The sequence below is a fragment of the Lemur catta genome, chromosome 14, assembly GCF_020740605.2.
Source record: "Lemur catta isolate mLemCat1 chromosome 14, mLemCat1.pri, whole genome shotgun sequence".
Lineage (NCBI taxonomy): Eukaryota > Metazoa > Chordata > Mammalia > Primates > Lemuridae > Lemur > Lemur catta.
The window spans coordinates 60,455,673-60,468,432 of NC_059141.1; the positions used below are offsets into that span (position 1 = coordinate 60,455,673).

The window sequence follows — 12,760 nt, forward strand, 5'->3', positions numbered from 1 at the left end:
CAATCACAGCTCACTGCAACCTTGAACTCCTGGGATCATGTGATCCTTCCCACCTCAGCCTCCTGAGTAGCTGGGACTACAGGTACACACCACCATGTCTGGCTTTTTTTTTTTTTTTTTGGTACAAATAGGGTCTCATTATGTTGCTCAGGCTGGTCTTGAACTCCTGGCCTCAAGCAATCCTCCTGCCTCAGCCTCCCAAGTGCCCCAGATTATAGGCATGGGTTATATTGCCTGGCCTAAAGTGTATTAATTATTAAGACCCAGAGAATTCATTTATGATTTATATTCAATGTGTACAATTGCATACTTGAAAAAATAAGAACCAAGGTATTTCCCTGTAATTATCGCCACTGGTAAATGTGTGGTGATTTTTAAGGTGAGCTCTTAAATGTTCTTCCATTTGTATGAGATTGAACAAATGTATCTATTCTGCAGACATTTATTGAGAAAGACAGGAATCCAAAGCAGGCTGTGAAGAATAAACCTTAGACAGTCACCACTACACTTTCTTGCCACATGCATTTTCTGTGAAAGATATCTGAATCCAAAATCTTTCATGTCATTGAGTTTCAACACATCATGTGTACTGTGGCAGTGTGTGTGTGTGTAATTTTTAAAGCCCTTACATTTAAATTTATTTCAGCAAGGACACCACCAATGTAGAGTGCAACAAGGTTCCATGAGTGGTTCATCACATCTCTCTACACCAACAACATGTTCAAAAAAATGTTGTTTTTTTCCTAATTCAATTTTATAAACTACTACAAAGGCTCCTTATAACTTTAAAAACACAACTTAAATTTACTGTCTTTGATTCAAGTATTTTAACATTTCACATTGTTTTATTGAAGAGTAGAAATTCAGACTTTGGGATCTTGACCAAGACAAATTATATATGAAGGATTAGTACTAGTCAAAATGCTTTTGGAAGAGAATACAGATATTGATTTGTCAAAAACAGCAATTACAGCCAAAATCAAATAAGCAAGTAAACCCTGCAAATTTTTGTCAATTGTGCATTCAAAAATAGGATTATTCTCAGCCATGATGTGGAAATGTCTCCAGAAAATTCATTAATTATTAGTAGGAGAGTTTATGTTAAAAAAGGTTGAAATGAAAATAATTAAGAATATCAATAAATATATTGTATTTATGTATATCCAGTGAGAATGTGTCCACTGCCTTTGTAAGAGAAGAACATCTTCAAGGTCTCGTGCCTTTCTGGCTATCCCCTTAATCCATCTTTAATCAATCATCACAATTTCTTAAAAAAAAAAATAGGGGGCAGAAATTTTGACCTTCTCAAGCTTTGGAATTGGATATTTTCTTGGCCTTCCCTTCTTATTATCTGTCCTAGGTAAACGTACATTCAAAACAACTACAAAAACAATCCTGCCTATTTCTCCATGGAAATTAAGTGTGATATTATAAACATAAAGCTGGTTCACAGATTGATACACAGGTTCCAATGATTTTTGAGTCTTAGTGAAATAGAAGTACAGCCATTAACTTTATAAAGAACTGTGTTGAAGTGACTGAATGACAAGTGAACAGGTAAAGTCTGAGTTAGGATGACTGGATAACAAGATATCAATTAAGAAGGGAAATCAAAGATGAACTAGATCACCCACCTTATTTGACAGATGAGGTCATGAAGAAATTCTTATGTAATACAGATATGTTAGAAGCTTTCACAAAGACGACTTTCAATATAAAGATTTTCTAATTCATTTCCAACAATAAGATAGTTTGCTACCACACAATGAATTCTTTCATAGGCAACAATACACATGCAATTAATACAGGTATGCGTGACAAAAATTATGGAAGTACTAGAAACCTGTTCTCTATTTTTACCAAGATTGTGTCTGGTCACCCCTGCTATTATCTTCACTGGGATATCCAACATTAGCACTTAGTAACTCCTTTCACTATACACACACACACACACACACACACACACACACACACTGTTATTACTAGAGTTCAGTGGGCACCAGAAATCAAAGGTACATGTTTAGGCACCTTTAGGAGAAATTACGGTTAAATTTGTAAAAAATACATTGGAGACCATTACACACTAGAGGGACAACAATCATTGACACCCATCATTTAATTTTCATTTGTAGGAGATAATCTAGTAGAGAGTTTATTCTAGGATCTTGTGGCTTTTCCAATCCAAGGCTATTTCTGCTTGACTAAGAAAGAAAAGGAACTGAAAATGCCTGTATGATCAAAGTATTGCCAAGTTGGCTTGTCTCTAAATGCTTTGATTTCATTGGCATTCCATGAGGCGATCATTTTAATATTTGCTATATTAAGCAAAAATAAAGCTACTAAAATAGTCAAACACACAAATGTAATAGATGTGTGTGTATGTGTGTGTGTGGTCACAGCAGAAAACAGATTAATATAAGAGAACAATGTGGATCTTAAGGAGTGATTTTCTTCCTTTACCCTAGCTATTTCTTTAAAAGGGAAAGAAAGAATGAAAGAGGAAGAGATAAAGCTTATTTAAAGGCTTCATTTCCCAGGGCATATTGGGATGTATTTAAAATTGAGAACAGCCCAGAAACCTTGTGCTGGTTTTGCCTAGATGAGTATTGAATTTCTAAAGACAAGAGTACAAACACACTATAGACATGCTATCCATTGAAAACACTGAATCTATACAATTGAATAATAATAAAAAAGTATTCTTTATATATAAAATGTCTCCCGGGTACCAAAAGGTTAAATAAAAATCCCACCCCTCCTGCTATGTTCCTAAATTTACTTTATACTTTTTTGAGCAATGTCTCACAGCACTTGTCTCGGTGTAATATTTCTGGTTTACAGGGCTGGAATCAAAAGGACCACCATTCCTCCCGCCTCAACACGCACGCACACACACATACACTCAGTCAGGGAGTCATGGTTTTCTATAGCACCGTACTGCAGGATAGGTGTGCACGACTGCAGCATACAGCAAACATATTCTGGTAGTGACCTGGCTACTGATGCCTTGGCCATGGGCACCAGAGGCCCCACTCCACTGTAGCTGTCATTTGATCCATAAGCCAATGGGCATTCTCTTGAAGTCTGCTGGCCCTTCTGTTCTCTTTTTGGTCGGTCTGATATGTTATTATAATCAAAACAGATTAATTTGTGAAGTCCTAAAAATAGCACTTTTCCTCCTCCGGAGGACCTTGCTATTGCCACTTAGAAAGAATGTAAATTATGAAGGTGTGATAAATTTACAAATATTTAGTCCTTAACCCCTAGAAAGGTAGATATTGGACCAGAGTGTAAAAACATACAGCACTTAATGTACATAGGGAATTCAGGAAGAAAATTTTGATGCTCATTCTCTAACATCATTTCTACTTTTTCTTATTACCATAAGATTGGTCAACATATTTTGAACAACAGCATTCCACAGTAGTCACTGGCAAATTAGAAATAACATATACTTTATAAAAAAAAATAGACATCAGTACATGATTTAAAGTAAAAAATAATGGTAGCATTCGTTTGCCAGTAAATAATGAATATGTAGTCTACTTAATTACAAATTTCCAAATATCTATTCACATAATAAAGACAAGAAAAATAAAGCAAAATCAAAGATGTTTTGCAGAAATAAGCACTTTTCCCTATAGGCACAAGAGCTTGAAGGACAAAGTACTGATGGCTCTGGGTGTTTGTTGTGTTAGATTAACTTTGAAGGTCTTGATGCCTTCAGCACTAGTCAGCTAGTGCCCAAGGATTTGCATTTGGAATTTGGACACTTTTCACATGAGAGCATCATATTTCAAAAGGAGACAAATGACCACTGAAAGTAATAATTAATATTTGCTCTTTACAGAGGACTTCATCTTGACTATTAATTAAGGATGTAACTGCATCTCTAAACTTAAGACTGCCCATGGATGTGCCTGATATTCACGCTTTTTAGAATACACGGGGTGGTGGTGGTTATAATCACATAATATATGGTTGTACTTCATTTTTTCTAAATAAAGGGTTAGTTAGATCAAGACTCAAGTTTCACTGACAATCTTAATGCTTTCAGTGTAAAATAATGTATTAAAATAACTGCAGTGAGTCACAGAGCATATACCCTCCTACCAGTGAATTCTTATAAAAAACAAGAACAAAGTTGACTTCAACAGACTTGTGAAGGCTTCTAGTCATTTGGTAACTGTGATAAATTTCAACACAATAACGTATTGGATATTCAACTAATGGGGTTCTTATATACCTGTCAGTTAACACCGTCTTTCTAAAATTTTCCCAAAGATAAAATATTTTTAAATGAGAACTTAGATGATCTAGACACTAAAAATTTTAAATAATCTTTTAAAATTCAAACAATATGACTTCTGTAGTAAAAAAAAAAACAGAACTATAATGGGACAACTAATCAATGTCATAAAACCTTTTGTTATTTCTACTGAAGTGTTTTCATCATTTGAGACCTTGAATTTCTATTAAGCAGTTCTGATAAAAACATACTGTTCTTTCTTTCCCCTGGATGGAATTATGTCTATTTTGAACAAATGTTCTCAAAGAGCAATTTTCAATGTATTTTCAACAGAGACAACTTAACCTGAAATAAGAATTGTACATATTCACTGCCTGATTCAGAAATAGTTACATTCCCTTTCCATGGAATGTGAGTCTTCCACAAAGAAATTTAAACCAAAGTTTCCCCAAACTGCAGTAAAAGAAATCTTTTATGTACTTTCAAATACTGTGCCTTTTTATTTAAAACAGTGTAAACATAACAACTCAACACCACCAATAATTGGAAGAAGACTGGGTATGTGAACACTAATTTCCTTGGATGCCCCATGAAAGTGAGGGTAAATAAACAGACAGATCTTCAGGAGAGGTTTCAGTTCACCTTAGCAGTGGTAAAAATATTGCTTTATTCCAAATGAACATACAACACAATTTACTGTTCTTTGGGGGGCTTCTTGTGAACTGAATAGTCTGGGCTTTGTGGTTTCAACAATTTATTCTTCCCATATTAACTACAGAAGCCGATGCCTTGGTCCACAAGTAGTAGACTTGCTATAAAATAAATGGTAATGAGGATGATGAGAAAGCAAATAGTAACTGTCAATTTGTTAATTGCCTTGTGTAAGTAAGTTAAGTAGGTACGACTCAAAGCAAACACACATCCTCAATTAACTTGCCTTGTGATGCTGATCTCATTAATGAGCCAATAGTTATTCCTCTCAAAAGTACGCACATCAGAAAATGGTCTAGACATTGTCAAGAGTTTTAGAGGACCCCACCATGCAAGTGACCTTGATTTAAGAACTTACTGAACTTTATACGTAATGGAAAAATTTAAAGTGAACAGATCTAAGAGGGAATTTCTTTTCTAAATATTATTAATAGATTCCCTGATGTCTCAGAACAAATTTTAGCAAGCTTAATACACACACACATGCACACACACACACACACGCACAATGAACACATGTGCATCCAGCATATGTGCTCGAGTGAGCAAGCCCACACACACACACACACTCGCACACACACGTGCTCACGGGCACACAAAAACTGCAAAAGGCTCCCCCAGAGCCTCCAATCTCGAGGAAAAACATTTCTATTAGCATGATTTTAGTGACACGACGTTGTGATTTTTTTGTCTCTTTTTCTCTAATAAATTTATACCTCCCTCTGATATTCTACGCTTTCAAATTTCAGAGGAAGATGGCACACAAGAATAGTTAAGATTGCCCCCTGATCACCCACTCTATCTCCTGTCCTCCTTCCTGTTCCAGAGTCTTCGTGCCATTCTTTGAAAATCAAATAGAAAACACTACATTTGTTGACATGACATAACCTGTGATGAGGCTATTGGGTGAATAGAAATTTAGGGCTTGGGATTGGCAAGCCGAACGGCAAGGGCCACTTGCTCACTGGCGCATCCACCCTCCACATACAGCTCTTGTCTTTGAAACCAGGTACCTGCCAGTGCTTTTTGACGAGGACACTGGCACTGTGGGACCAAGGTTTGGAATCGCCCACATCTTCTAAGAGCCAAAGAGGGCAGTGTTGGGACTAACTGAAATTGGATTCAGAATTCTACCCAAAAGCTTCAGTGGTAAGCTTTATCCCTCCTGAAACATTTCTTTCCCTTTAAAAAAATATTTTGTTAAAAAACACTATGATATGAGGGCGATAGACTATTTGGTTTCTTCTAAGTAGATGCTCTTAAATTAATGCATATAAATAATTTGTATTTAATTTCCTTTCTTTCCTGTTGAGCAAAGCATAGAATGCACAGATTCCTACATCTCGAGTCACTTGGTCAGTGCAGAGTCTCTTTGTATTTCATTTCTTAAGACAAATTGTGCCTCTCGTTCAGATTTGGCCGTGGGACTCAGGGGGAGAAAGGCTGTGTTTTCACTCGCACTGTCCTCGGTTTCTACGCTGGCCAGTTCGTAGTCTTCTGACCTCCTGGCATCAGTCAGAATTCGGATCTGCTCCTGGACAGTTTCTAGCAATATTTTCACTTCTTGTTGTTCTGCTATAAGACAATCGCTGACTGGAATACTCACATTGACAACGTCAGCAGAGTAGGTGTTTTTGCACCATTTGATGCTTTTGACTTCAGAAATCCCTGGCATTTGCATGCAGGTTTCCTCTAGGCCCACTGAAGGGATGATGGGCACAGAACTGGCCCTTGTGGATGAATATCCCACCAGGTCCTTTTGCTCCAAGCTATTAAAATAGGGGTTTGTCTCTCGTGAAGGCAGTTGCATATTTATTGATGCATTCTGTTGGGTTTTTAAACCATTTGATGAATACCTGAAAAAGAAACAAAGTGTTAGAAATGCTTTCTGCTGTGTTTTGTTAGAGCAATACTCAATCCACAAAGCACTTTCCACATGCATCATCTCACTGAATTCTCACAGCAACCCCATGAGACGGATACTATGTTCCCACTTAAACAAATAAGTAAACTGAAGCTCAGATAGGTGAAGTGACTTGCCCAAGGTCACACAGAAAATAAGTGACAGACTGAGACTCAAACCCAGATCTTCTTACTTTAAGTCCAGGGGTCTTTCAACACACCACAGCTGTATAGGCAGGTGGGATATAGTCTTCCTGACCTCTATCCTAGAATACAAAGTAAATGGGGGTTGAGCAGGTAAGTGTGGCCCTTCCATAGTGACGCACAGGAAACCCATAATGGCATTACTCCACTCCATCAACTCAACCACCCTCTCAGCCCTGGGTTAGTCCAGTAGACTCGTGGCCAACCTAGTTGAAACCCGATATGATGCATCAGGGTCCTACAGTCCTGAGATTTTGCTTAACGCTGATTTTAGGGGATCCAGATCCAATTCCCACTGGCACTCTGCTCTACAGAACTCTCTCTGCGGATTGCTGAGCCTCAAGATGGGAATGGCAGGTACGCAATTCCTTTGCCGGCCCAGGAATGAAGATGAAGTGGGTTCCACAGGGTGTCTGTCAGTCCAGCGGCTTTCTACATACAGTTCTTGAGGCCAAGGAAGCTAGGCTGCATCGGTGCATGGCAAGGGCTTGTCAAGAACCCCAGTGTGCCATGCACGTGAGGTCAGTACGCCACCACCTGGCTTGTCTCCTCCTTGCCTGAGAGGCCTAATAAATCTTCCTCTGAGCTTTCCCGTGACAGAAAGTGAGACAAATATATGGTAGGTTCATAGAAATGGGTTTTTGAAACTTGAACAGTAGTTTTTTAATTCCATTTTCTGTTATTTTTTCCTTTATTTAAACATTAAATTAAACATTAATATTTCCACACAATTTAAACATATTAACCCACCCCATAATGAATCTCATTTCCTTGACATACATTATAATGTAACTAAAAATTGTGTTTATACATGTAGATAGCAATTGCGATGAAGTGTGTTGCATACTAAATAGAAGTCTGTATTGGAAGGATATGATGGAAACATCTTAGAGGTCTGTCTTTCCACCAGACAGTGATCAAAGATAAAGAACAGACTTAGGTCTTTGTAGTTCTACCTGCTCTTACTGTGCCTGATACAGAGTTGGCAACTGATAAACTGATTGAATGAACACATGAACATAAAAACAAATCTTCAAGGTAAATGCTCCCTTTTCATCCCAATTAATATCCATTTTTAAACATAACAACAGCTAACATCTGTATAGTGTTTTTAGAAATCATTTTAACCTCCAATTACCTTAGTTTATTTTTTAAAAACCTTGCAGTTTATTTATTATTATTACTGTGTAATGGAGGAGTAAACTAGACTAAGAAGCACCCAAATGACTTGCCCCAAAATATACATTTAGTAAGTGGCAGAGGAAGAATTTAAACTCAAGTGGTCGTATCTAGTTACTATCAAAGTCAGAGGCTGCTAATGAATGGATACCCTAAGGTGAACCAGAACACCTCTTTGGGGATATATAATCTTTACTCAAACAAACTGTACAGCCACGTATTTGGGAATTCCCTGGGGGATCTTACTCCTTTCACTTTAATGTTATATGGTTGAAAATATGAGCCTATAGGTTTTGATCGATGAATCAATTTCAACAAGAAGAAAGGGGACAAATTTCAGGCTCTTGTGTTTTGTCCTGAGCACTATCTTGTTAGCCTCATTAGTGTGTATGAAGATATAGCAAGTCTGCTCCCCAGATCAGCTGGAACAGAGCCAAGAAATATGGCTCAAGTAAAATCATATTTCACATGCATATAATCAGGGTGTATCAGCAGGTGGAATCTAATAATTTGAAATGTGATGGTGACAGGTACAAATTCTTACACCAGGATCTAAACATTATTTGTAAAAATGTTGGATAAAGAGGTAAGTATCGTAGGGGATATTTTTAAATGGTAAATTCAACAAGTCAACAACATGGCATGGCTAAGGCATTATCAAAAGCAATTCATACCAAAGTTGGAGCATTCCTCTAATATGCCTGGGTGCAGAAAATTAAGGGCTTAGATGAGAAAGAGGAATTGCAGTTGATGATTATTGTGTCACTTCCCAAGCCTGGTATTTAACATATGGTTGGCAATAACTGAAATCTAAAATGTTACCATAACATAAAGATGGGCTTTAGACAATGAGAACTCTCCAATATGTGATTTTGCTTTGAATCAAACATGATTTCAAGTCCCAACACCATCACAGGCTCTGGAATATCAGACAAATGGCAGCCTCCCTTTAGTTTTCCCATTAATTAAAACAATCAGCTAGTAATACTTACTTGATTACTCTCTGGGGAGGGGGATTTCTCTGAGGACTAATTGAAATAATCCCTCTGTGCTGTTCTACCAGAAGCACAGTGGTATCCTCACTTCCTCTCTAGAGTTGCTGTGAGTGTCCCAGAACTGGTATTCCAGTGGAAGCTTAAGTGGGAGCTAAATTTCTAGATGTGATTTAGAATTAAAAAACATTCAAAGATCTTTAACCATTGAGAGCCAATGACTCTTTCACAAGTTGGAGCCATAAGCTTGTCATTCCACTTTGGATTGCCTTTCCTCTCATCCCTCAACAAAGAAATCACAAATGCATTTTGTCTATAACTATGTGAGTCAAAGCATCTTTTTAAAAAAAAGAAAGATTCCAACAATTAGTCACTTTGGTTTGGTTCCCAGTAATTCACAGCTCAGGTGAAGGAATGTGTGTTCCTCTAGGGGACTCCAAGATTCAGTTCCTGGGGCATATGGGATGGTGGGACTAAATTGCAGGAATCTACTTTCCCCCCTGGAGCCATACAATTAAATATTCTGTTTGCAAACCATCAGCCATGAATGTGATTTTCTTTGCATCCCTTTTCTGATTTAGTTGTTTACATAGTCAGAAATGCTAGTATTCAATGTCAGCTCTTTTACATGGGACAGTGTGTGTCCTCATGGGCTAGCCTTTTAAACTCTACTATCCTTAGTGTATTCATCTATAAAATTTCTAAATAGCTGAAGTGAAATATATTGTTATTAGCTGGGTGTGGTAGGTACTCAGTATATTTTGCATCCCTTCTACTTTTAAGATGTGAATCTAACTTTTGTGATTCCATTTCTTTCTGTGTAGCATATGAACACACTGTTATGGTTTGATGTGTCTGACATAAGCCAGATCAAAGCTCTGTGCGCCATTACCATGGCTGTCACTGACCAGAGCTCTGATCGGGGAAAGGTTCTTCAAGAATCTCCTGTCTACCTCTCTCCTTCTCCAGACTACATGAAGATAGGTGCTGGGTTCAAGCTGGGCTGAAGTTCATGGCAAGAAGAGAAGCGCCATACACTGGGAGCCTAAGTGCAGCAGATAGCGCCCACATGCTTGGTAAACAAGGAGCAGATGGCTGATGCCTCTTGCAAATTCATTCCCTCCCCCTCCAGGCTAGGGCCACATTTGAAGAGGGCCTTTAGCTGTGAAATTCTATTACCAATCCCATTTCCAGTCCAGAGAGACAGTTAGTCCCCCGGGAGTGGAAAATAGCTGTTTTCAAAAACTGAGAATGAGATTGCTCCCTGAGATTCATTGTGCTGAGCACACAGAGACTTACGCTTAGAGTCACCATTTATCAACATCGGGTGCATATCACACACTGGGAAATACCTATGGCAAGCCAGCTGGAGTGAATATTCCCAACCCAATGGCGACTGAGCCAAAACAAATCCACTACCACGCAGACAATAAGTGTGAGTATCCCAGGAGGGGATTGCATTGCCTGAACATGCAATGAGATCTCTGAGCCCCAAAGATATATATGTATGTATGGCCTGAGCCTGCCACAGGCTCAGAGCATCCTTGCAGCCAGAACACACGGAATGATAGCTGTCACAGTGCCTCCACAGAAGGAAGGCCACCACAGCTGGGTGTTCTGTGCACTCACAAAATCTCTGAAGCTGATTTTCCCTTACTATTCATTCTCCTCCTAACATTCACCCTGAGAATTTTATACATTTATATATAGAACAGAGAGAGACAGAGAAAGAAAGAAACAAAGAGAGAGTGTGTGTCATACTCCTAAGAGGCATCATTAGTGATTTATAAAGAAAAGTCAGTATGAAACTTGATTAGTTATAATTTTAGGCTAAATGCAAGTCCCTTTTCCAGAGATAAGGCCAAGAGAAATGCAAACTGCTTCTTGACTTGAATTACACATTTTGGACAACTTGGCTGTTATGGTGAATTTGCAACTGTCACCCTAAATCTGTACTAAATGCCTTTTACAGTCCATTTGGAATTGCTTCAAAATTACAAAACCTAGCCGCAGGCCATTTATTTACTATCTTTTGGTCTTTCTAAAGAAATTTGTTGCTGAGCTTTGTTAAACAGGGCACTGTTCCATGTATCTCATGCCCAGAAAAGAGAGAGGTAAGGCTCCGTGCTAGACCTCCCATCTGTTTTGGTCTTTAGCCTGATACAGACAGTATGGAAAAATCACTCAGGCCAAAGCAGCATAGAATCCTGGCTTGGTGCATTCAGAGAGAGAAAAACTAGAGCAACAAGAACGTGGCTTGAGTGAGGAAACTGATTCCTGAAATTTCTGGAGTAAATCCTGTTTGTATTGCTCTTGAAATTAATGATAACATTATGACAATTAACGGTGACAAAAAAAAAATACCAGTACTACTTCTCTGCTTATTTTGTGGCAGGTAAAAGCTCTTTATACATACAACTTTGTAAAATCTGCCCAATAGTCCACAGGGGGCTGGTATTATTTTGCTCAATTTATAGATGAGAAAACTTAAGCTCATGATAAAATTTTCTCAAACTTACATGAGCAGTAAGGGGCAGAAACAGGACTTGAACTCCCAGTTAAAGTAAGTTTAAGTACAGGCTGCCATGTTTGGTTGGGCAGCTTATGCCAACCATGTGAATGATGGCTAGAGTTCATTATGAGCTCTATTCACCACACATGGAGCCCTGTAAGGGTCTGTGCCCACCAGAAGAAGGGACGGTTTTTGCACTGTAAGGAGCAGCAGCCGTGGTTGTCATGCCCACGCTTCCACCCCGTACTGTGACATTATTCTCTCAACATTGACCTAAATTCCACACTCAAGCTCAGTGGATGCAGACACTGTGTGTGCTGTAGGTTATTGTTTAGGATATTGTCCACAATACTAATTAGAGAATTAAGTCATTTCATTTTTCTAACCTACAGATAAAGGAACACTTTAGTCCTCCTAAGAAACATGTATTATTATTGTTATTATTATTATTTTCAAATCAAAGACAAATTCCCAGTGGTTTTAGCAATGATGTAATAACATATTGTCTAGATATCTATAATACATTTACTTTCTTCCTGGGGTTATATTTCTTTTCACTACGGTGTTTCCCTGGTACCTGTATCCATTATACCTATTCTTTTAAGTTCGTTCACCTTTTGTGGAATAAAGATGGTAGTAAGCACAAATGACCAATTAGTAAGGAAATCAATGAATAAAACCCCCAAAACTTTACAACTTAATTTAAAGCTATGGCATTAAAGACACCCTCCCTAAATTCCATTGCTTTTAAGACCTACCCTTGGCAAGGTATCATATCTTGGTCTGGGATCCTTGATTCTTCAAGTTGCTGATATGCTGGTCCCACAATTCCACCCAGCCTACTCCGGGGTGAGGGAGGTGTCCTCCTGAAGGCATTCCTGTGGAGCATGCCACTCCTTTGCCCTGGGCTGCAGCAAGAGGAGAGACTCCTGCTGGGGTGGGGGGACAAAAAGAGAGATCATAGCAATAGCCTCATGGGTGGCTGCCCAAACTTCACAACATTGCATTAGC

At 38.4% G+C, this 12,760-nt stretch overlaps 1 protein-coding gene across 5 annotated transcripts in view; it reads right to left on the reverse strand.

Moving 5' to 3' along the window:
* Window positions 1-4,890: 4,890 nt before the first annotated feature.
* Window positions 4,891-12,760, reverse strand: part of NRG3 (neuregulin 3) — a 1,032,879-nt gene continuing 1,025,009 nt past the window's right edge. For 2 of the 5 annotated variants that reach the window (XM_045567953.1, XM_045567956.1), the window contains exons 8-9: window positions 12,508-12,678; window positions 4,891-6,816 (exon numbers count right to left, since the gene is read on the reverse strand). In XM_045567953.1, coding sequence (XP_045423909.1) covers window positions 6,309-6,816; window positions 12,508-12,678 — 679 coding nt within the window. In that variant the 3' untranslated portion in view covers window positions 4,891-6,308. Of the gene's footprint in view, window positions 6,817-7,056; window positions 7,129-12,507; window positions 12,682-12,760 lie in introns of all 5 variants that reach the window. The other 3 variants (XM_045567951.1, XM_045567954.1, XM_045567952.1) reach the window with 3 other exon arrangements.